General features: G+C 49.9%; 1 protein-coding gene across 1 annotated transcript; it reads left to right on the top strand.

Moving 5' to 3' along the window:
* Positions 1-1,006: 1,006 nt before the first annotated feature.
* On the top strand, positions 1,007-22,034 carry LOC121165991 (TRAF interacting protein). The gene is made up of 15 exons (XM_040995013.1): positions 1,007-1,200; positions 5,029-5,086; positions 5,927-6,010; positions 8,847-8,886; positions 9,463-9,590; positions 11,422-11,516; positions 12,012-12,125; positions 12,770-12,857; positions 14,095-14,184; positions 14,559-14,647; positions 19,878-20,033; positions 20,614-20,662; positions 20,910-21,059; positions 21,168-21,218; positions 21,435-22,034. Exons 1-15 carry the CDS (start codon positions 1,103-1,105, stop codon positions 21,561-21,563), a joined length of 1,419 nt encoding a protein of 472 aa, XP_040850947.1. The 5' UTR covers positions 1,007-1,102; the 3' UTR covers positions 21,564-22,034.
* The last annotated feature ends 1,850 nt before the right edge of the window (positions 22,035-23,884 follow it).

Raw genomic sequence — 23,884 nt, 5'->3', positions numbered from 1 at the left:
CTCTGGGGCTGTTCTGACTCGCATTAACCAAGAAATCTTTTTCTGGCACCCACTTGGTACCAGCTGCCACAAGGAAGAAATGTATTCAGGGCCAAGATGGGCCTTTGGGTACAGGAGCTCCAGAGGCTAGTGTACAAGGGGGGGTTCTGTCCTGCAAGGAGTCTGGTCTGCACCCCCTCTGAACACCTGTGCTTCCCACAGACACCCAAAGGACTTCATTCCAGGCCTTCTCCCATGGAGCAGGTCTGTTTTACAGGATGAGCCCCTCTAGAGGGTTTCTCGTGGGGCAAAGTAAAAAACACTACTCAAAAGCCTTGGAGGAGACTTGCTCCAGCCCATATGGGCTCCGATGTAGGAACAGTTCAAAAGATGTCTGAGTCCCTAGACTTTGAAGCATCTGAAACCTCCAAATTTTCTACCCAATGCCTCTCCCACGTGCCTAACAGATTTCATGAGAGATCAGCTAAAATCAGGGTAACTAGCCTCAGTGCCTCCAAACTCAGGCAATCCCCAGGGTTCGCCTGGCAGTGGGGGGTGGATTGAACCTTGGTACCTCTTTGCCCGCCTTTCCTGGTTCACTCAGAAGTGATGGGACATTCTTTTGGTCTGGGAACGATGCCACCGCCACCACACGGTCCCTCACTGCCCAGAAAGGAGGGGATGGATCCTGCTCCCTTAGAAAGGCTGGGGGGGGGGGATGCAGGCCTACAGCGGCTAGCGCCAGCTCTAGCTTGAAACCACCCTAAACCTGCTTTGCCCCGGGGAGGGGCCCAGACAGCGACGTCACTGCTCCTCGCCCCGAATCACGGAGGCGCACTCCGGAGCTGCTAGCTAAGTCCTGCCCCTAGACACCTGAAAACTACCGCGCGGCCCCACAGCGTTTCTCTACCGCCTCGGGGACGCAAAGTCCCGCCCCTGAGCCCGCCCTCTAGGAGTTTGTCCAATGAGGATCAGCCGTTAGGTCTCCCGCCCCAGCCCGTTGCCGTCGTTTCCTGTTCTCTCCCGGAAATCGCGCTGTGGAGCCAAATTTGAAGGAAGCGGTGGCGCGCCGGTAGGCTGTGGCCGTTTCCTTGGCTACCGGGGCCGGTGGGGTCTAACCGTCATGCCCATCCGTGCGTTGTGTACTATCTGCTCGGACTTCTTCGACCACTCTCGAGACGTGGCTGCCATCCACTGCGGCCACACCTTCCACCTGCATTGGTGAGTGAGTGACGGCGGTGGCGGGTGTGCAGGCGGCGGGTCTGGGGAGCCCAGATGGCCGGTAAGCAAGGGCCTCTGGACGGAGCCCCCCAGCCTGGGTAAAAAGAGGCAGGGTGGGCTCCTGGCGTAGGTGGTGGCTAAAGCGCGCCGGGGTCCCGGGGAGAGGCCCAGTTGGTCCAGTAAAAATGGGGTAGGCGTTTCCTCCATCACCTGTGCAGGAGCCTTCCAGATTCCTGGCCTGGGAGCTGGTGAACTCTCTCCCCACTTGGAAGCCCTTTTGTGTCCTCAGAATAGAAACTTCATAGGCTTCTAGCTACCGGCAAGAGTTTGCAGTAGTTGGCCAAGATGGTTTGGCCAAAGACCTCGGACCTGCAAACCCAACGTTACCTGGATAGGCAAGAGCCTTTCGAAGGGTCCTGCCGATTGCAGAGTGGGTAAAGTCTGTCCCCCGTAGGGAGCTCCCAGTGAGATAGGGCAGAGAGACTCTGGGGGATGGTGAATCCTAATTGTCACAGGAGGCATGTGGGACCGAGGGGCCCCGGATTTTGGACCCAGGTGCAGCCCTGAAGACTGTGGAACACTGCTTAGTTGGAAAACTGTTGAGACTCTTAGGCCCAACGAGGGGAAGCCGAGACTAGAAATCTAGCTGTTTACTCTATGTATGTTCTGTTTTCTAATCCATTTACTTTTAGCTTACTCTTAGCTTTTTTTTTTCCCAAAGATTTATTTTATTTTATTATTTGAAAGTCAGATATACAGAGAGGAGGAGAGACAGAGAGGAACATCTTCTGTCTGATGATTCACTCTCCAAGTAGCCACAATGGCTGGAGATGCGCCGATTCCAAGCCAGGAGCCCAGAGCCTCTTTCAGGTCTTCCACGCGGGTGCAGAATTTCAAGGCTTTGGGTCGTCCTCGATTGCTTTTCCAGGTCACAAGCAGGGAGCTGAATTGGAAGCAGGGCCACTGGGTCATGAACTGGCACCTGTATAGGATCCTGGTATGTGTAAGGCGCAAACTTTAGCCACTAGGCTGGCACGCCGGGTCCCCCCATGTAGCTTAAAGATGTAGAAGAGTCGACTATGCTGGTACTGGTATAATTAACATACATTTGGTTAATCAGGTCCAAAATGCCCAACACACTTGGCTGCTTTTCTCTCAGCAGTGTAACAGTTGCCTAGTTACAAGGCAACCAAGGTGGTTGCCTACAGCTGGTGTCCACTAATTTATTATTATTTTTTTTAAGATTTCTTTTTATTGGAAAGGCAGATATACAGAGGAGGAGAGACAGAGAGGAAGATTTTCCATCTGCTGATTCACTCCCCAAGCAGTCACAGCAGCCGGACCTGCACTGATCTGAAGCCAGGAGCCCAGAGCCTCTTCCAGATCTCTCATGCAGGTGCAGGGTCCAAGGCCATGGGCCATCCTCGACTGCTCTCAGGCCACAAGTAGGGAGCTGGTTGGGAAGCAGGGCCAGCAGGATTAGAACCGGTGCCCGTATGGGATCCCAACGCGTGTGAGGCACGGACTTTAACTGCTAGGCTACTGTGCCGGGCCCCACTAATTTATTTTAAATGTTCATTTATTTTATTTGAAAGGCGAAGATAAAAGAGATCATTCGTATGCTGGCTTACCCCCCAAATGCCCACAACCTCCAGAGCAGGCTGAATCAGGCTAAATCCAGGAGCTGGAAACTCAGTCTGGGTAACCTGTTATCTCCTAGCGTATGCATTACCAAGAACTTGGGGGTGGAACACCCAGACACTCTGGAGAAAAATATAAGTATCCCAAGCAGCATCTTAACCAGCAGGCCATTCCCAGAAACAGAATATTAAAGAAGTTTCCTCATGTGTTTTTCCAAATACTCTTATTAAATTCCCTTTCATTCTTCTTCATAAAGGTGAGTACTAGCTTGACTTAAGAGCATAGAACCAGGGCCTGACGCAGTGGCCTAGCGGCTAAAGTCCTCGTCTTGAATATGCCAGGATCATGGGCGCTCCTTTGTGTCCCGGCAGCCCTGCTTCCCATCCAGCTCCCTGCTTGTGGCCTGGGAAGACAGTCGAGGATATCCCAAAGCCTTGGGACCCTGCACCCATGTGGGAGACCTGAAAGAGCTCCTGGCTCCTGGCTTCGGTTTGGTTCAGCTCCAGTAGTTGCGGTCACTCGAGGAGTGAACCAACGGACGGAAGATCTTCCTCTCTGTCTCTCCTCCTCTCTGTATATCTGCCTTTCCATAAAAATAAATCTTTAAAATAAATAAATAAAGATTTATTTTATTTTTATTGGCTCCTAAGTCAGGCTCGAAAGTCAGGAGCCAGGAGCTCTTCCAGGTCTCCCACGCAGGTGCAGGGTCCCAAGGCTTTGGGCCGTCCTCGACTGCCTTCCCAGGCCACAAGCAGGGAGCTGGATGGGAAGCAGGACTGCCGGGAAACGAAACAGGTCCCATATGGGATCCCGGCACATGCAAGATGAGGACTTTAACCACTACGCTGTTGTGCCTGGCCCTGAAATAAATCTTTGGAAAAAAAAAAAAAGAGCATAGAACCATTTGAGCATTACTCCCTGAGCTTGCTGCACACTGGGGACCCTAAGATGACGTTTGGTGGCTATCCCACATCCCCAGGTACTAATGTGGTTAGGATGCAGCTTTTCCCTTCTCTCCCCTCTTCCCCCAGATGCAGGAAGAAAAAGCTTGGAAACAATGCTCTCATCTACTTTCCCTAATCTTCAACCCTTGCCACCCTAATGAGTGGTTCACATGAGTATGCATCCTTCTCAACTGCGTAAACATCATCAGAAATAAAATGTAAAAAACAAAAATAGCATAGATGAGTTTTGCCTGCATTTTTACTTTTTGTAAATGGAATGCTGCAGAATATATCTTCTATTTTTCCCATCAGGCTGCTCTTTCTCAGCAAAATGTTTTTTTTTTTTTGTGATTCATCTATAATGTTCTTAGTTGTGGATTTTTTCATTCTGCTTGCTAGGTAGTATTCCACTGTGCCTACTTAGCTTTAATTGTATGTTGCACATGATATTTGAGAAGTTTTTTTTTTAAGATTTTTTTTATTGGAAAGGCGGATATACAGAGAGACAGAGAGGAAGATCTTCTGTCCCAAAGCTTTGGGCCCTCCCGGGCCTCAGGCAGGGAGCTGGATGGGGAAGCGGGGCTGCCGGGATTAGAACCAGCGCCCATATGGGATCCACAGGCGTGCAAGGCGAGGACCTTAACCACTGCGCCACCGTGCCGGGCCCAAGAAGTTTTTTTATAGAAGAAACTGGAAGCCTAGGATAATGGTGTCATCTTCCAGAGAGGGCTTTGTTTTTCACAGGTCCTTGAGGGTAGGAAATTCTATTAATGGGAGAACACATTAAAATTTAAGGCTGGAGCTTTGCTGGATCACCTGTCATATGTTGATGATTCACACCTGAACTATGTTTTGCTTTTACCACTACTTTTTACATCTAGTTGACTCTAATTTTGAAAGTGTAGTTCTTTGGTGGGGATCTCAGCTTTAAGTGGGGTTTTTATCAAAATCCCCATCCCTGAGGGACCCTGGACTATGACTGTTCCCTCCTCCACTCTTTCCAGTCAAAGCCCAGAAGGTTGCCCAAAGAGCAGGTGTGACCTGGCCAACACAGACAGACAGGAACCCATTGGTCTGAACGCTGAGCACCCATCGGGACTTGTGGGCAAGCCCTAAGGTTGTGTGGTGCTGCCCTTCCAAGGGAGTAGATATTGGGTTGAGGAAAAACAGGACAGATTCTGATGGAGTCAGGCTGTCTGTCAAGCAAGGGCTCACCATTCTGTTTTTCTGCTTCTCATTCCAGCCTGATTCAGTGGTTTGAGACAGCACCAAGTCGGACTTGCCCGCAGTGCCGAATCCAGGTGAGCCTGTTGGTATGGGACCGTATCATTCAGAGATGTGATTTCCTTGCTAGGGAATAGGAATTTAGAAAGATCTCTGAAATTGAGCAGTATCTATGACCTTTTAGACCCTACTGGTTTGAGGCCAGTTGAGCTTCATTTTTTTTTTAAGACTTATTTTTATTATTTTTTTATTGGAAAGGCGATATACAGAGAGGAGAGACAGAGAGGAAGGTCTTCTGTCCGATGATTCACTCCCTAAGTGAGTGCAACGGCCGATGCTATGCCGGTCCGAAGCCAGGAGCCTCTTCCGGGTCTCCCACGCGGGTGCAGGGTCCCAAAGCTTTGGGCCGTCCTCGACTGCCTTCCCGGGCCACAGGCAGGGAGCTGGAAGGGAAGCAGGGCCACCAGGATAGAACCGGCACCCATATGGGATCCCGGGCGTTCAAGGCAAGGACCTTAACCACTTGCGCCACCGCGCCGGGCCCTGAGCTTCATTTGTGTCCTTGGGTAACCCAAGAGGCCTGGTTACACTTACAGGTTATTGGCAGAAGAACGTGGTGCCTAGGCCAGTCTTCATCTGGGTAGATACTGTCTTTTTTTCCTGCCTTAGCACCTATAGTTCGGGTATCTCTTGAGCATTCTCCACGTGGATATTCCATGATATAACCTCAGCAACTACCAATCCAGGAGACACAGCTCACGGCACCTGCAGGGGTGGAGAGGTGTTCTGATTTCAGAGCATGTACTCTGGAAGATTAGACCTGGCATATGTGCTAGGTAGTCAGTAAGACCCCATCTATCCCTGTCCTTGCCCTGAACTACTTGTGCCATATACTCTTATCTTGTTTTCTCATCCAGGTTGGCAAAAGAACCATTATCAACAAGCTCTTTTTTGACCTTGCCCAGGAGGATGAGAGTATTTTGGATCCAGAATTCTTAAAGGTACCCAGGACTTATCTTATTCCACTGAACTCCAAGCCCTCTGGGAATTAACCTCCTATTCCAATACAGGGAAGATGCATAGAGCATGGAGATGGAATTATGGAGGGGTGATTCCATGAAAAGTGAAAGGACAGCAGAGAACAAGTGATGGCGAGAATCAAAAAAGAAGTGTAGGATCAGGGCAGGCAATCTGAGAGCCCTCCCCCTGAGATGCCAGGGTAGTTTTGAGCAAAGGGCTGGTTCCCCCACTTCAGGAAGAACCTACAGCCGACTCCCCTGGGGCACTTTGCTGCTGGACACTGTGTAACAGATTAGAAAACTTCCATTTCTTAGCCAGGGAAGATGTGTGGGTCCACTCTTCTCAAACCTCACCAGACTTCAGAATTGCTTAGCTTGGTATAATGTTTGATACCTAGGCCTTTCCAAGACCAGAAACAGAGGGCAGAACCTCTGAAGTCAAGATTGGCAGCCCAGGTGAAAATCAGGGCAAAGGGAGCAGTTTTCTCTTTCTCTCTCTCTCTCTTTTTTTAAGAAAAGTAGGGGGACAGAATTAAAGCCAGAAGCCTGAACCTATCTCCAGGTGTCCCACAGAGCTGCCTCTCTCTGCCTCCCAGGGTGCAGATTAGTAGAAAGTTGGATTGGAAGGGGAGCTGGGACTTAAACCCAGGCACTCACATATAGGATGCAGGTATATAAACATCATCCTAACTGCTGTGCCAAATGCCTGGCTGTCTATTTTTATCTGTGGCCAACAAGGCTGGGCAGGCAGAAGGCTCTTGGAGAAGTTGAATTGGGACTCATCAGTGATTCTTGCACTCATGAAGATGAACATGGCTGGGTGTCTGTGAGAGCAGATCCCTCAGCCAAGGCCTCGGAGTGTCCTGATGAACTCAGATCCACGCTGCTCCAGCCTATTGTCATGACAGCTGCTCCCAGTTTTAAGTAGTGTCCTTCCTGTGATGAAGGTGACAAAGGCTGCTTCATTTCTTTCTGACTTTGAAAGGCAGATCTGTGAGACTGAGAAACAGCATCTTTTTATTTTAGTGCTTTTCTTATTTTCATCTTTTTCATCTTGCTTGAAAGAGACCAATGGTAAGAAAGAGAGTGAGATCTTTTTTTTTTTTAAAGATTTATTTTTATTATTTTTTCATTGGAAAGGCGGATATACAGAGAGGAGAGACAGAGAGGAAGATCTTCCGTCCGATGATTCACTCCCCAAGTGAGCGCAACGGGCCGATACTATGCCGATCCGAAGCCAGGAGCCTCTTCCGGGTCTCCCACGCGGGTGCAGGTTCCCAAAGCTTTAGGACGTCCTCAACTGCTTTCCCAGGCCACAGGCAGGGAGCTGGAAGGGAAGCGGGGCTGCCGGGATTAGAACCGGCGCCCATATGGGATCCCGGGCGTGCAAGGCGAGGACCTTAACCACTTGCGCCACCGCGCCGGGCCCGAGAGTGAGATCTTATAGCTTCTGGTTTGTTCCCCCAAACATTCACAACTGCCAGGGTTGGGCCAAGTGAAAACCAGGAGCTCAGAACTCCACCTGAGTCTCCCACGTGGGTGGCAGGGGCCCAAGCACGTAAATCATCATCTGCTGCCTCCGAGGATACATTATAAAAAAAGCTGGCTTGGAAGCAGAGGCGCTGGGACTTGAACCGCACTCTGAGATAGGGTGTGGGCGATCCAAGTGGTAGCTTAACTTGCTGCACCACAGCGCTGACTCTAAAAGGCAACACGTTGCAGAGTTTGGAGCAAGGACTTGGAAGACGCCCTGATGGGCTGCGGAAGGACTGTGGAAGTGTGGGTAGTAATGCCGCAGTCTCGGACTAGTACCTTTTCCCAGGTGGTACCTACGTGCCTTTCCTTGTGCACCATTTCTACTCCCAGCTTTTCTGCTTATACCTACCAACCCAGCCACCAGAAACTCCTATCCCCATGGTCCTGGGTATGAAGTTTGACAGCAAGCAGCTAGTCCACTCACTCTACAGATAAACAAAGAAAAATGCTAACTTTAAAAAAAAAAAAATTAAGAAAACAGGATGATCTACAGGAAGTTTCACTGGGATTCCATCCACCAACAGTGCTTGGACAGTGCTTGGGTTCTGCACAGCCTTGGCTTTCCTGATTATGGAATAGGCACCTTGCTTACTCACAGGCATGTTGGGTGTTCGGGGCTCCTGAATAGGAGTTGGATCTAGTTCAAAGGCAGCCTGTCAGTGGTTCTGCATGTGCCACTCTGGATGTGTAAGGACTTAGAGAGGCGCACTCAATCCTCAGGCCAATCTCTTTAGAACCTAGCACATGTCAAGTTTTGTTCAGGATGTACAAACTTGTCCTGGCTTACCTACTGCTGTTGAATTATGGGGCTGGAAGATTTGTAACATGTAAATGCAACTTAGAGCTTGGAGGGGGATAGACTGTGAAGCAGGAAGAACCCAGGATAGAAAGGGGTAGTGACCCAAGGTCCTTTTTCTGTGTCCTTGATGAGTACTGGTGATGCCCAGATATGTAGAGGCTAGGTCAGGGCCAAGGAAGCAGTGGAAACTTCTTTTGCTGAGAAGACTGGTGAGGCAGGCACAGCCTCACTGGCCTTGCCTCATTTGCCTCTACTGGAGTCTTGCTCCTAACACTGCTTTGCTCCATCTTACCCAAGTTAGAGAAGGCATATGGTGTTTCCCTCTCCATTGTGGGCTTAGCAGAGCCTCCAGATGCAGAAGGGTCCATGTCTGTCTGGACCTGCAGGCCCCTTGTCCCATCCTTGGGTTCCCTTAAGCTGGCGGGCCATGTGGAGACAGACTAGAATGCTTTTCTATTGCTTATTGTGAGTATTGCCTTGCAGAATGAACTGGACAGTGTCAGAGCCCAGCTTTCTCAGAAAGGTGAGTTAGCAAGCAATCAGGTAAGGGCCCTGGGAAGGCACTGACTTGGGAGCTCTAGGGACGAGGTCCAGGAGGAGTACCAGGCTTTTGACAGAGCGGGGCTCTTCTTGCTTTCTGTGCCTAAGAGTCCTGCAGGCTCTTGTGACTGGGCAGAGAGGGGGAAGGAAAGGAGTGACCAAAATTTCCCTCCCTTGACCTGATGAGCCTCCTTTCTCCATCAAGGTTTTCCTGTCTGGGACTCAGATTGGGAGGGGCCTGTGGGTGGGACAGATGAGAGTTTGATGAGATGAGTGCTATGGATTAATTAACTAATTAGTCCCATGGGAGCAAGAGCAAAATCTTTTCCTAAGTAGCTCAAACAAAAAGGATATTTTGTATCCTGAGTGACGTCTATTCAGTGTGTGCCTATTAGTGTGTGCCGGACAGAAACAGACCACGCAGCTTTCTGGCATGGACTGGTTACTTACTCATCTGGCTCGGGAAGACTATCACTCCAGGGTCTCCAGGACTCCCAGTTCTCCTGAGTTCTCGCGTTGATGGTGGCTAGTCCTCTTTCTCCTCTCCACCCTGCTCTAGAGAGGGAGAGACAGAATAGCCAGGCTATCATTGACGCCCTGCGAGACTCGCTGGAAGAGCGCAATGCGACTGTGGAATCTCTTCAGAAGGCCTTAGGCAAGGCTGAGATGCTGTGTTCCACTCTCAAGGTAGGTTCCCAGGTTCTGTAGACACAGAATTGGTGGGGAAGTACGGCCCAATGCTGAACTTACCAGATTTGACTTACCCTGTTTCTGCCTTGGTTAGTACCATGGTTTGTGTGATTGTAAAGTAGAGGCCACCCGTGTCTCCCCCAAGCCCTCCCATACTGTACCTATCCACTAACAGCCCCTGAGAGAGACAGTATTGGCTGTGGTCATGAATCTTGTACCAGGTAGTTTGGAGAGGTGAAGCTTTCCTAGCACTTAACAAAGGAGCTGCTCAACAAAGACCTTGATGAGGCTGGGCCATGTTTCCAAAAGTGGCTCCTACTCCATGGATGAGGCCAGCCTGAAGAACCTTCCATTAGCACTCCAGTCCTTGGCTGGGCTGCTCTCTGGAGCCAGATCAAACAGTATCCCAGGGAGGAGCAAGGGCCTTTGAAGTCGGCTGTGCTGAGCTGACCGGGCAGATCAAAGCCTATGGAGCGCGCAGCCCTAGACCCAGATGAATTTTATATCAGCCTGGACCGGTGAGCCTCTCGCTCTCCAAGGAGCATGAGGCGATTGATCTGAACCCGCGATTGATATTCTGGCCTTGTAGGCAAGAGCAGTCCTTGTTGGATGCCATTTGAAAGGGAAAGGGAGCCATCCTTGTGAGCAGGGCTGAGGATAGTCACTGGCTCTGTTCCTTTACGGGGGCTGGGCTGGATCAGATAGCCTTGCTGGTGAGAGGCAGCAGATGGGCACAGGGCTGCAGAGCCGGAGTCTTTGATGGCGTTCTTGAGTCAGAGGTGGAACAATAGGGTGCTAGGGGCTTCTGGCTGAGTTTGTTTTTTTTTTTTTAATCCCAGCAACTTCTATGGGTCTGAATGGGTGATGGTAATGCCTGGGTTTGAACTCTGCACTCCAGCTTACCTTCATAACACACCGTGAAGAGCAGACTACTGAACTTAGTGGCCAACTATGGCCATGTGGGTGCTGGTAATGAACTGTGCCTGTGTAAATTGTATCTCAGAAGGAAGCAGAGGAGAACCACCAGTTGGCCTAGGCTCTGTTAGCTAATAAAGCAGAATCTGCATAGGGCCCGTAGCTGTAGCCCTACTTCCTGCAGTCTGGAGACACATAGTGTTGGGGGCACTGACAATTTCCTGCCCTGTGATTGGCCCTTTGCCCTCATTGGTGTGCCTTGGTGATTTTTAAGCTGATTGGACAGGATTGACATATAAGCCGGGGGCTGGGCGGGGGAGGGGCTTCAGCATAACAGAATTAATGGACATAGTGGTTTTTTTTTTTTTAAGATTTATTTTTATTATTATTTTTTTTATTGGAAAGGCGGATATACAGAGAGGAGAGACAGAGAGGAAGATCTTCCATCCGATGATTCACTCCCCAAGTGAGCGCAACGACCGATACTATGCCGGTCTGAAGCCAGGAGACTCTTCTGGGTCTCCCACGCGGGTGCAGGGTCCCAAAGCTTTGGGGTGTTCTCGACTGCTTTCCCGGGCCACAGGCAGGGAGCTGGAAGGGAAGCGGGGCTGCCGGGATAGAACCGGCACCCATATGGGATCCCAGGCATGCAAGGCGATTACCTTAACCACTTGCGCCACTGCGCCGGGCCCGGACATAACGGTTTTTAACGGAAGGTCTGAATAAAGCGCCTCTGAGACTCTCTCCAGTGTCGGGTGATTTCTTCCGCGGGATGGGAGACCCCCCCCCACCCCGATAACATAGGAATCAGCATTTTGGAAAGATGTAGTGCAGGTGGTTCCAGAGCATCTTCCCACTGACTTTGGCCCTCAGGAACCTCCAAACAGCCTGTGTGGGTGTGTTTGCTCTTCAGAAGCAGATGAAGTACTTGGAACAACAGCAGGATGAGACCAAACAAGCACAGGAGGAGGCCCGTCGGCTCAGGAGCAAAATGAAGACCATGGAGCAGTGAGTTTGGGGCTACGGCCTGCTCTGCATCTTCGCCCCCAGGGCCTCAGGTGATACAACTCTCAGGACTGCAGCTGGCTGTGGAGTTGGGTTACCTCTGTGGCTTTAACCTTCATAAACCGTGGAGGGCTCAGAGCAGCTGAACGTGGACAACTGTCTCCTTGCTCAGCCTCAATACAGACTTTTCCAGTTTCCACTGGTGCTTCACCACCCTCCTCTCTGTCCCATTGCCTGGGACCAGATCTCCCAGCAGGTCTTTGCCTCTCTGAAATCCTTGACCCTTAGGCCATCTGTCAACACCTCTTCCTCAGCAAACATCCCAGGGCTGTGCTCAGCTCTGCTGTGGGGCTTCTCCTTGGGCACAGCCACCTGCTAAACCATCCTAGCAGCCCAAGCTGTTGCCATAGCAACGGCAGCAAAGGGAGGCAGAGCTGTACTGGTACCTAGCTGTCAGCCTCCGGATTTCAAATGTCGTGGGCCGGGTATGTTTTTCAGGATTGAGCTTCTACTTCAGAGCCAGCGGCCCGAGGTGGAGGAGATGATCCGAGACATGGGTGTGGGACAGTCGGCAGTGGAGCAGCTGGCTGTGTACTGTGTATCCCTCAAGAAGTGAGTTACCTGGTCACTCTCCATAAGCCCCCTTGGGGCTGTGGGATCCCCAGCTATGCCCATCTCTTATAAAACAGAGTTAAGGGGCAAGCTGCCTGCTTTTAAACTGACTCAAACTCTTGCTGGTCATGTGGCCTGGAACCAGTTTCTTGGCTTGTTTTATCCTCAGCTTCTTGAATAGAGATAGTAATGAACAAGCCTCATAGGGTCATTGAGAGAGATCTGAGTGTGAATTAGAAATGTCATTTCTAAGGAAGCTGATACAGCCCTTGGAAGAAGCTGGTAGTCCCAATTGTGATAGCTGGAGGCTGTTTCCCATCAGCATTGCTACTGCCCTTGCCTGGCTTGGGTGAGAAACTGTTTATATTCTTCTCTGTGGGTGTGAGATGGGTAGGAGAGGGCCACTTATCTGCAAGCCAGAGGAGCTTTGGCAGTGTAGGAGTTCCCTAGTGAGGCCAGGCTTCCTGTACCCGTTTAAGTCACCTGTGTCCACAGGACAGACCTGGAGTGGTCAGGTATCAGAGCAAGAAGGAAAATGAGCAGGGCTGGGGTGGTGGTGAGGGGCCCTTGCATTAGAATGGTACTGTGGCCTGATATCATCACAATGTCCTATTCCAGTATCTCTTTCCATGGCCATTTTGCAGAGAGTATGAGAATCTAAAAAAGGCACGGAAGGCCTCGGGGGAGCTGGCTGACAAGCTGAGGAAGGACTTGATTTCCTCTAGAAGCAAGGTAACAGCAAGGAGGAGGGGTGAACAGAGGTGTCTGTCCTGAACAAGTCTGTAGCAGGGCCTATTGGCCTAACTGATTCCATGGGGCTGTTAGACGACTTACAGAGAATGGTCACTGCTCCTTACTGGGTGTTTTGGTAAGGACTGGCTGTGAAACTTGCTTACCTGGGTGGTAAATCATGGAGGCATTCCTCCCAACATCTTTATGTTCCTGCTTCCCTCTGCTTTTCCTGGTTCCTTCGCATATAGCAGCTTGTGGACAGCACTCCGATCCACCATGTAACAGCTTCAAAACTTGTTTTGTTTTGTTTAAGATTTTAAGTCCAGGCACAATGGCTCAATGGCTGAATCCTTGCCTTGTATGTGCCAGGATCCCATGTGGGCACCAGTTTGTGTTCCGGCTGCTCTACTTCCCATCCAGCTCCCTACTTATGGCCTGGGAAAGCAGTAGAGGATGGCCCAAAGCCTTGGTGCCCTGCCCCGACATGAGAGACCGGGAAGAAGCTCCTGGCTTTGGATTGACTCAGCTCTAACTGTTGCAGCCATTTGGGGAGTGAACCATCAGATGGAGGATCTTTCTGTCTCTCCTTCTCTCTGTAAATCTGTCTTTCCAATAAAAATAAATTTTTGAAAAAAATATGAGAAAAAAATAGATCTATTTTTATTGGAAAGGCAGCATTACAAAGAGACAATAGGGGAGAGAGAGCTTCTGTTTGCTGGTTCATTCCCCAAATGGCTGTAACTGCTAGAGCTGGATTGGGTCAAAGGCAGGTGCTTCCTCTGGGTCTCCCCTACGGGTTTAGAGGCCTGGACACTTGGTCCTTCACTGCTTTCTCATGCCATTAGCAGGGAGCTGAGTCAGAAGTGTAGCAGTTAGGACTCAAACTAGCATCCATGTGGGATCCTGACACTGCAGATGAAGGCTTAACCTGATATACCATGGTGCCAGTGCCTAGAGACTTGTTTTTGTATCAGATCCAAAGTAAGAGGGCGCTTGGAACCAGAATCAGCTGCTTTCACTTCTTGTGTAGTACAGCCGAGGAGTGCAGGAAAGTGGGAGCCGTGTTGTTCCGTTGCCTGGCTGAAACAAACCTCGCCTTACACCGCTGGAGTCTCCTCCCATATCCCTATTGTCTTCTGGACCTGAGACTACCCTGGCCTTGGACTGAGCAGCAACAGGCAGGGCGGGCCACATGGCCACTGTCTGCTTGTCATTTACTCCCTGTACTTTCTTATAGTTGCAAACAGTCTACTCTGAATTGGATCAGACTAAGCTAGAGCTGCGGTCTGCTCAAAAGGACTTACAGACTGCTGACAAGGAAATCATGGTGAGGGTACCCCGGGTCTGATGGATGGGAATAAGGCCTGATTTGTATTGCCTTCAAGAGCAGAGTTGTGCTGTCTCTGACCAGCAAATAGGACTGTCAGTGTTAGCAGTTCCCGGTTTCCTGAATCTTGGGTTTGGATGGTGGGTGGCCCATGTCTTGTCTGGTATCTGGGCTTATCTGGGCTTACTCTGCAGTTGGCCTTGGTTACCAGGGGACAGTCCTGGTGGTCTCAGCCTCCTAAGCCTGATGTTGGGGTTTCGGGCTTTGCTTCATTCTCATGAGTCTGCCCTTTGTGTGTGCTGTTCATGTCCACACATCGTTTTTGAACTTGATACCTCAGCCTTTCTCTCACACTCTTCTTTTGTTCCCCCAAGAGCCTGAAAAAGAAGTTAACAGTGCTGCAGGAAACCTTGAATCTGCCACCAGTTGCCAGTGAGACTGTCAACCGCCTGGTTTTAGAAAGGTTTGTTGATCCTCTGGGGTAGAACTGGGGTTACCAGCTGGGAGAGTCCTTGTAAGTGACTTCACTCTTCCTGGATTTTCTAGGGAAGTTGGCCTGTATGGACCTGAACGAGGACCCCTGTCCTAGATGCCAGCTACAACTTAGCCAGAAAGCAGCTTTGAGGCAAATTCTGGATTTTAACGAGGAGAGGCCAGGAAAAGCCATGGAGGACTTAGAGTGATCTGAGATGGGTGGGGGAGGTCAGGAGCACTGACTGTGTAGGGACATCCTGTTTATGGAGTGACTCATGGCATGCAGCATGTGGCATGCGGCATCTGCCCCCAGTTTGAAACATGAAGCCTCTGTAGGAGTTCCCCTTTGGTCCCAGGAAAGTGTGCCTCAAAGCTGCCAGCAGAGGGTGCCAGAAGGCAGAGGCATGGGTGTCCTTTCACCCAGGCACTGGCCTTTGTTCCTCCTCCTGAGGTTCAGAGAAATAGATTGGCCAAGAGCATCTTCAGGCCCCTCTCCTACTGTCAAGGGGACCCAGATAGGAAGCACATTACTCTTGTCAGAGACCCAGTCTTTGATTTGAGCTGCTTTTCAATATCTTTTGGAGAACCAGCATAGTCCTTCTCTACATCCTGTGAATTTCTGGAGCCTGTCCATTGCACTAATCTCTGTGATGCCTCCCTGCTCTCCCCTTGCATCATCTCTGTGGGAGGTTCGTGAGCCATCCCGTTGCTCTTCCTTTGTGCCCAGCCTCCAAGCCTCAGCCTCAGAAAAAAAATTTCCTAAAACAGCTCTAGCATCATGCTGTTCCCCACCCCCAACGCCGGACACCTCCCAGACTCCTTGGCCCTGTGCCTAGGAGCACTCATGGAGCCTGCCTTGTGGGTCACAGCCAGATCATACTTTCCCCTTTGCAGAATACTTCCCTGCCTGTCACTATGCCTGGGTTTCAGCCTTACCCTGGGAGAGCCAGCTGTCCTGCAGAGCCCCGGTCTTCTCTGCAGGAGCAGCTGCCCTCCTCTGCACGGGGAGCACCTCTCACTCAGGTCCTGTCCCAGGGGCTCTGGGCTGTAGAAGTGCTCCAAGGTCTGCTGGGGCATGGGCACCCCAGCAAGAACACACAGTTCTGAATAGACCTGGAGCCAAATCTCGTGCTTCCACTCTTTCTTTTTTAAGATGTATGTCTTTGTTTGATAGGCAAATCAACAGAAGGCACGACAAAGAGATCTTTAATCTGCTGGTTCACTCCCCAAATGGCCATAATGGCTGGGCCAAAACCAAGAGCCTGGCATTCCATCAACTTTCCTACATGGGTTGCAGGGGCCCAAACACGTGGGCCATCTTCTGCTTTCTTTCCAGGCACCTTAGCATGGAGCTGGGTTGGAAGCAGAGCAGTAAGTATTCAAACCAGTACTCTGATACAGGATGTCAGAATTGTAAGTGGTGTCAGCCTGCCAAGGTTCACTGCTGTCCTCATGGAGCCACATCTTAATCTGTGTCCTTAACCATCAATTTACACACAGATCCCAGGCAGAGATGGTAAAACCTGCTCCAGGACATGCCACTGGCTGCTGACTTCGAGCTCCTGGTGACACTCCTCTGCTCTGTAGCTCGTGCATCCCGGGTAGTTCTCACACACTGAATTTGGTGTCCACAGTGAGGGGAGTAGCTCCCTATTTCCCTCTTTGACCAACTCCTAAAACCACTTTCTTTTTTTTTTTAAAGATTTATTTATTTTTGTTGAAAGGCTAATATACAGAGAGGAGAAGAAAGAGAGAGGAAGATCTTCTGTCCAATGGTTCACTCCCCAAGCGGCCACAACAGCTGGAGCTGAGCTGATCAGAAGCCAGGAGCTCTTCCAGGTCTCCAACGTGAGTGCAGGGTCCTAAGGCTTTGAGCCGTCCTTGATTGTTTTCCCAGGCCACAAGCAGCGAGCTGGATGGGAAGCAGGGCTGCCGGGATAAGAACCGGCATCCATATGGGATCCTGGCATGTGCCAAATGAGGACTTTAACCACTACATGATCGCACTGGGCCCAAAACCACTTTCTCGTTATGATTTTGAATACTCTAGGAGCCTCATATGAGAATTTTGTAATATTTGTCCTTTTGGGACCCAGCATGATCATTCAGTGGCTAATCCTTTCCTCTCATGTGTTGAGATCCTATATGGGCACCGGTTTGTGTCCTGGCTGCTCTACTTCCCATCCAGCTCCCTGCTTGTGGTCTGGGAAAGCAGTGGAATATGGCACAAAGCCTTGGGACCTTGCACCTGTGTGGGAGACCCGGAAGAAGCTCCTGGCTCCCAACTTGAGTGTGGCCCAGCTCTGGTCATTGTGGCCATCTGGGGAGTGAGACAGTGGTTGGAAGCTTTCTATCTTTGTAAATCTGCTTTTTCAATAAAAATAAATACATCTAAAAGTATATATTTGTTCTTTTTGGAATTGGCTTATTTCATCTGACATCTTTAAAGTTGATCTATATTGTAGTATGCATCAGAAGTTTCTTTTTTTTTTAAAGATTTATCTATTTTTATTGCAAAGTCAGACATGCAGAGAGGAGAGACAGCAGGGAAGATCTTCCATCTGATGATTCACTTCCTAAGTGGCCGCAATGACTGGAGCTAAGCTAATCCAAAGCCAGGAGCCAGGAGTTTCTTCTAGGTCTCCCACACCAGTGCAGGGTCCTAAGGCTTTGGGCCATCCTCTACTGCTTTCCCAGGCCACAAGCAGGAAGCTGGAAGGGAAGCAGGGCTGCCAGGTTTGGAACTAGTGCCCATATGGGATCCTGGAGTGTGCAAGGCGAGGACTTTAACCACTAGGCCATCATGCCAGGCCCTGAAGTTTCTTCCTTGTATTTTACATTTGTAAGGTTTATTCTTTGTGAGTACATCTTTTACAACACAGTACAGTGCTGTTCTTGTTTTATGCCCTCATCTTTCTGTTTATATCAGAGTCAATGTTTGTATATCATGACCTTTCTCTTGAGTGTTCTTTCCATGCCTGGGGGTCCTTGGTTGCCTATGGCCCTCTGATTATGTGATAATAGGAAGGCTTCCCGGAAGCCCAGCTTGTGTGTACAATGTTTAGGGGCATTGTGCAGTGAGCTAGCATAATGCTGAGCCTTAGCTGAACCCAGAATGCAGAAGGCATTGCTGTCCAATATTGACTGACCCAGGTTACCAACACTGACTAGCTTGGTGCCTTTGAGAAGGGCTCTTCCATTTCGTGACCCCACCTAGCAGCCTCACTGCCTGGGTTTCTTTCAGTACAGTTTGTAGGGAGAGGTGAAGCTGAGCTCACACTGCCTCCTATCACTGCCCCAGTTTGCAGGCCTCTTTAAAGGCTCTACCACTTTGATTCCCATCCTCTGCCTTGTGAGTTCTGGCAGCTGTGTCAATCTCCAAGCCTTTGGTCATGCTCTTTTCCCCAGGATTTTGTGGAACTTTCTGTGTTGATGATGACTGCCCATTCCATTTGTTGACACATGATTGCTACCACAATTTTAAGGGGTGCTGCAGGAAAAGATATTGCCCCCAACTGTAGAGGGGATGTTAGGAAGACCTCTGGTGGACACCAGGGGACCCTAACCCTGAGGCTGGAGGGAGTTTGGGATGCTAATCATGGGGTAGGACATCTGTAAGCTGGGTGTTCACGGAGGGGACACTGACTGGTCCCACGCTACACTAAAGAAATGGGTCTACCTAGGGCTTTGGCTTTGCTTTGGAAAGTGGACTTGGAAGTACCTGGACCCATTTCCAGAGGCTCTGGCTTAAATCCCTGTAAGGTAGCCATGGGTGAACATCCCGAGAGTTCAAGCTTGCCTTCCACCAGTGAAGGAGTGGCTACTTAACCAAGGCTCTTCCCTCTTAGGACAGACAAAACATGGAAAGAAAAGAATGTGGGCCCAGGCATGAAGGGAAGCAGGCTTCAAGCTCATTAAGAATGAAGGGTATACCAGGAACAGCTTGAGATCCCAAGAAATGTGTCCATGAATCCAGTGGGTGTGGAAAGGCAGTGAGGTAGAGAGAGGGAGACCCTCTGAGAATGTGCTGAGCCTTGAGTTTATTGCTGTGAATGGCCAGGAGGCACAGATGCAGAGACTGGGTTGGCTTAAGTCAAGGGTAAGCATGTGCTTTAGGAACCACTGGGCAAGGCCTGAGGGAAAAGCGGTAAAAGGCTCCACCTTGGGCCACTTGGAGGGTGGAAGGACTGCAGCCACTCAGACCTTGCCTGCCTCCTCACCTGAGCCTGAGTTGGCAGATGGCACATAGTATTGGAAACCGAAAAAGAGTTGATGTGAGTTGTCCTAACTGCTCTTTTATGCTGTGGATCCCTGCAGGAAGCAGAATAACCCACTTGGAGTTCATATGAGGAGGGCTTGTGCAGCTTGAGTAAGAGTAGAGCTTCCAGGACCTGGCCTGGGGAAGGAGTTGGTCCAGGCTTTCTCTGTAGTTTCCCCATCCAAATTCCTGAAGGTCCCTCCATTCTTTCTGACCTGACACCTAGTTTAAGTGGTCTGTGAAACAGCTAAACATTCCCGAAGGAGGGAAAGAGAAGGCATCTTTCAAGTGTCTCATGCCACCCCCAGGGTTTTCCCCAGACCTCCTCCTGCCAGGTCAGGGTAGGATAGAAAAATCCTGCTGACTACAGTTTTTCCCTCAACCTTGATTACAGATTCTCACTTGTTGGAGTTTTGTAATGGTTACTAAATTTAGCAAAGGAACATTTTCCCATGTTACTGATGTCCCTTTCCAGAAATAGTACTTTAAGGCCTACATCACATTTAAGCTATGGAAGTGCCATCTCCCTGAGGAAGGTCCACTGATGACTGCTAGTTTTTGTAACAATTGCAGTAATGAGCAGCAGCATCACAGAGGGATGGAGGGGCTCGGGGGAAGGTTCCTGCACTGATCAGCGCTGATGTCCCTGGCTGGCTCCTCATGTGGCACTTTGAGAAATGAGGCTTCATGTTGAAGGGCAATAGTCTTGTTTCTTCACTTTGGTTAGGTCTCAAATCCTACTGGCTTACTTTCTTATCTCCCAGCTTTTACTTGTCCCATGACTGTGGGAAAGACTGAGCCCAATGATTTGCTATGTAGGGCTTCCCTGAAGGTGAACCTGAGTCAGGAGCTGGTATCCGAAGTATCTGACCCCTGGAGCTGAGTGCTCTCTCTTGTTTGGGTGCTGTGTCTTTCCAGACTGCCCCCAGGTCCCGAGTAATCAGGCCTTCTCTGTCTCTAGTCCAGCCCCTGTGGAGATGATGAACCTCAAGCTCCGCCGACCGTCCTTTGGAGATGATATTGACCTCAATGCTATGTTTGATGTGGATACTCCCCCAGCCCGGCCGTCCAGCTCCCTACATGGCCACTCCAAGAAGCTCTGCATGGAGAAGACACAGTGAGTGTTGATCCTTTGCACTGTCCATGGTCTGGAAGAGGAATGGCCAAGAGATCTTTCAAATGGCCACAACATCCAGGGGTGGGCCAGACTGAAGTCAGGATTCTGAAACTCCATCCGGGTTTTCCACCATGGGTGCAGACCCTAAGCACTTGACCCATCTTTCACTTCTCAGGAGCATTAGCAAGCATTAGCAGGGAGCTGAACTGGAAGTGGAGCAGCCAGGACTCAAATCAGTGCCCATATGGGATGCTGGCATCTTGGGCAGTGGCTAAACCTGATGTTTAGCCATCATTCTAGCTCCAGTTTTGTAAATGTATTATACGTGTAAAGCCTGAGACATGTTGATATAAACATGGACCTGGGAAACATTAGAAGCTGGTCCCATTTTCCCTGTTGCTATCACTTTTCTGACTATGGCTAGCTAGCGGTTCTTGGCCCTGCCTTGGTGTGGGGGTATGGGGACCTTGAAGCTCCTTGCCCTGCCATGTAATGCAGTGGCTTCCCAAGGGGCTTGTGCTAAGCTTGACCTAATGTCTTGCTTATCTGCTTTTGTTTTCATGTCTCATTCTTACTACAGCTCTCCTGTTCAAGATGTCTCCAAGAAGGTAACCAAAGGCTCCAAGCAGGTAAGGATTTCTTGGAAATAGCTCCAGTGGTCATCGTGCAGCTGGTGTCAGGATTGGGCACAAAGCTGCAAGTCTGAGAGACGGTAGTTTCTTGCTAAAGTGCTCTTCCTCCTGACCCTGGACAGCAAATTTGGAGGCAATTTTGGGCACCTATCCTTTGGCATCAGTGATCCCAATCTTATTCCACTACCTTTCCTGCTTGGCAACTATCTGGCTCATCAGGTCTGGCCCTGGGTCTCCTCTGCAGGAGCCCCAGCTCTTGTTGGGTGGCCAGCGCTGTGCAGGAGAGCTAGATGAGGAACTGGCTGGCACCTTCCCTCCCTTCATCCGCAATGCTGTGCTGGGCCAGAGACAGCCCAAGAGGGCCAGGACAGAGTCCTGTCGAAGCACAGATGCAGTGAGTATGGCTTCCCGCAAATGAGAGGGACCAGTCCTCTCAGAGCTGGGGTTGGGTAGCCAGTCACTTTGCCTAACCTGGCCTGCTCATCTCTTTCTTCTGCCTTAGGTAAGAACAGGATTTGATGGGCTTGGAGGGCGGACAAAATTCATCCAACCTGTATCCTTGTTCTGTGGTTGTATGCCAGGCTGAGCTGTGGAAGCCACACGTGCCTCACCTATACCTCCATCCCAACCTGCTGATCAGTTGCTGCAGCCTCAGGTGTGCAGAGCCAGGCCTTACTTGGTGTAGCAGGGCTGCCCACCTGAAGCCTGAGCCTTTCCTGCTCTACACTCCAGTCCCTTCTTCAGGCCTCTTCCTTAACAGCTGCTGCAGACTGATATGGCCACGATCCGCCCATTGCCTGTCAAATCCAAGGCCAAGACTAAGCAGAAAGTGGGAGTGAGACCTCTGAACCCTCCCTCCCAGGCCAAGCTGGACACCTTTCTGTGGCAGAGAGACTAATGAACCCAAGCACTGTCCAAATATGTGCTTCCAATTTGTAGGTCAAGGACTGGCCAGGACAGGGTTTGGGTTTTTTTTGGGGGACAGGGGAGCATGTGGTGGCCCCTCTTCCAAGGCCAGTCCTAGGAGCAAAGACAAGTAGGTGAAAGTGAGCATGCACTTACCTGCCCACTCCCATCGTGCTGGGCCTACTTTGGGAGCTGGTGTGACCAGTTTGCTGTTGCTGTCAACAACCTGCTGCTGGATCTAGAATCCTGAGTGTAACCATGGTTGGATGTGGCTGAGTTCTTTTGGGTCCTGGAGATCAGGCTGCTTTGTTGTCTGTCTTTATGGACCAAAATACTTGAGAAAGTTCATCTTCTATGTGTTCTGACCTACAGCTAGGCATAGCCTGGCAGATGGCAGATGGGGAATGGGAGATGGTGTTGGGGAGAGAAGTAGAAAATTTCTAAGCAAAATAAAAAAAAAAAAAATGGATCTTTTCTTCCTGGCTCTGGGAGTTTAAATTGGCACCAACCCTTTAGAAAACTGCTTAGCACAATTTATTTATTTATTTTTAAAGATGAATGTGTTTGAAAGGCAGAGTAACAGAAAGGGAGATAGAAAATCTTCCACCCACTGGTTCCCTTCCCAAATGGCTGCAATAGACAGGTCTGGCCTGATGGAAGCCAGGAACCAGCTCTGTCCAGGTCTCCCAGATGGATGACAGGGGCCCAAGCATTTAGATCATCTCCGCCACCTTCCCAGGTGAGTTAAAAGCATGGAATGCCTGCATTGCTAGTGGTAGCTTAACCAGCTGTAGTAGAATGCCAAAGCCCTAACATGACTTTCTGAAACAGAAATATCACCTAGATTCAGACTCAGCTGTTCTCTTTACAGACGTGCACCCTCTCACAGGGCACAGAGACATTTTAGCAAGAACAAGATTATGACGACTTTGTTTACAGACTCTGACTTGGCACAGCTTAGAATCATAACAGAAACAGAAAAGTAAAGGAGTAAATCAGGACCAATTGAGCAACATCCTCAGAGTAAGCATGACAAATAACCAGCGACCACCACCCCTTCTTCCCCACCTTTATGCCCTGGCAGCCACATTGCTGGCCTTTGGATTCTGTTGGCATCACAAAAACCTATTGATTCCTGGCTTACCCGCAGTGAGCAATTGGAATTTGAAATTTAAAACACAGCACAGGGCCCAGCACATTGGCCTAGAGGCTAAATCCTTACCTTGCATACACCAAGTTTATGTCCCGGCTGCTCCACTGTTCATTAAGCTCCCTGCTTGTGGTCTGGAAAAGCAGTGGAGGATGACCCAAAGTCTTGGGACCCTGCCCCCACATGGGAGACTCAGAACTTACTCCTGTCTCCTAGTTTTGAATTGGATTAGCTCTGGCTATTGCGGTCTCATGGGGAGTGAACCAGCGGATGAAAGATCTCTTTCTCTCTGTATATCTGCCTTACTAATATGAATAAATGAATATTTTAAATATTTATTTTTATTGGACAGTTGTATACAGGGAGGAAGAGAGAGACAGAAGATCTTCCATCTCATGAATCACTCCCCAAGCAGCCACAACTGGAACTAAGCCAATCTGAAGCCAGGAGCCAGGACCCTCTTACAGGTCTCCCATGCAGGTGTAGAATCCTAGAGCTTTGGGCCATCCTCGACTGCTTTCCCAGGCCACAAGCAGGGAGCTGGATGGGAAGCAGGGCAGCTGGGATTAGAACCAGCACCCATATGGAATCCTGGCGCATGCAAAGCGAGGACTTTAGCTGCAAGGCCGTTGCACTGGGTCCAAATAAATATTTAGAAGATCTAAACAATGGAGAGAGGCTGCACATAGGAAGAGTCAACATGGCAAAAATATCAGTTCTTATCAACCTGATACAAACTTGACACAATCACAGTATAGCTCTAACAGTTGCCTGATGGATCTGGACAGACTGATTTTAGAGTTTATATGGAAAAGCAAAAGCCAAAGTAATTTTGAAGAACAAAGTCAAAGGGATGACATTACCTGACTTAAATATTTAGGATTCAGGGCCCGGCATGATAGCATAGTGGTTAAAGTCCTCACCTTGCACATGCTGGGATCCCATATGGACACCGGTTCTAACCCCAGCCAACCTGCTTCCCATCTAGCTCCCTGCCTGTGGCCTGGGAAAGCAGTTGAGGACGGCCCAGAGCTTTGGGACCCTGAACCTGCATGGGAGACCCGAAAGAGGCTCCTGGCTCCTGACTTCAGATTCGCTCACCTCCAGCCATTGCGGTCACTTGGGGAATGAACCATCAGACAGAAGATCTTTCTTCTCTGTCT

Source organism: Ochotona curzoniae, unplaced genomic scaffold (assembly GCF_017591425.1).
Source record: "Ochotona curzoniae isolate NIBS_2020 unplaced genomic scaffold, NIBS_Ocur_1.0 contig_908, whole genome shotgun sequence".
NCBI lineage: Eukaryota > Metazoa > Chordata > Mammalia > Lagomorpha > Ochotonidae > Ochotona > Ochotona curzoniae.
Note: the sequence above shows the minus strand (reverse complement) of the source record. Positions and strands in the feature narration are given on the sequence as shown.

Bases quoted from the DNA above. Each gene is read 5' to 3' on its own strand.
- LOC121165991 (XM_040995013.1), top strand. From the start codon at position 1,103: ATGCCCATCCGTGCGTTGTGTACTATCTGCTCGGACTTCTTCGACCAC. The intron at 1,201-5,028 runs GTGAGTGAGTGA...TTCTCATTCCAG, and splicing joins CACACCTTCCACCTGCATTG to CCTGATTCAGTGGTTTGAGA. The intron at 5,087-5,926 runs GTGAGCCTGTTG...TTTCTCATCCAG, and splicing joins GCCCGCAGTGCCGAATCCAG to GTTGGCAAAAGAACCATTAT.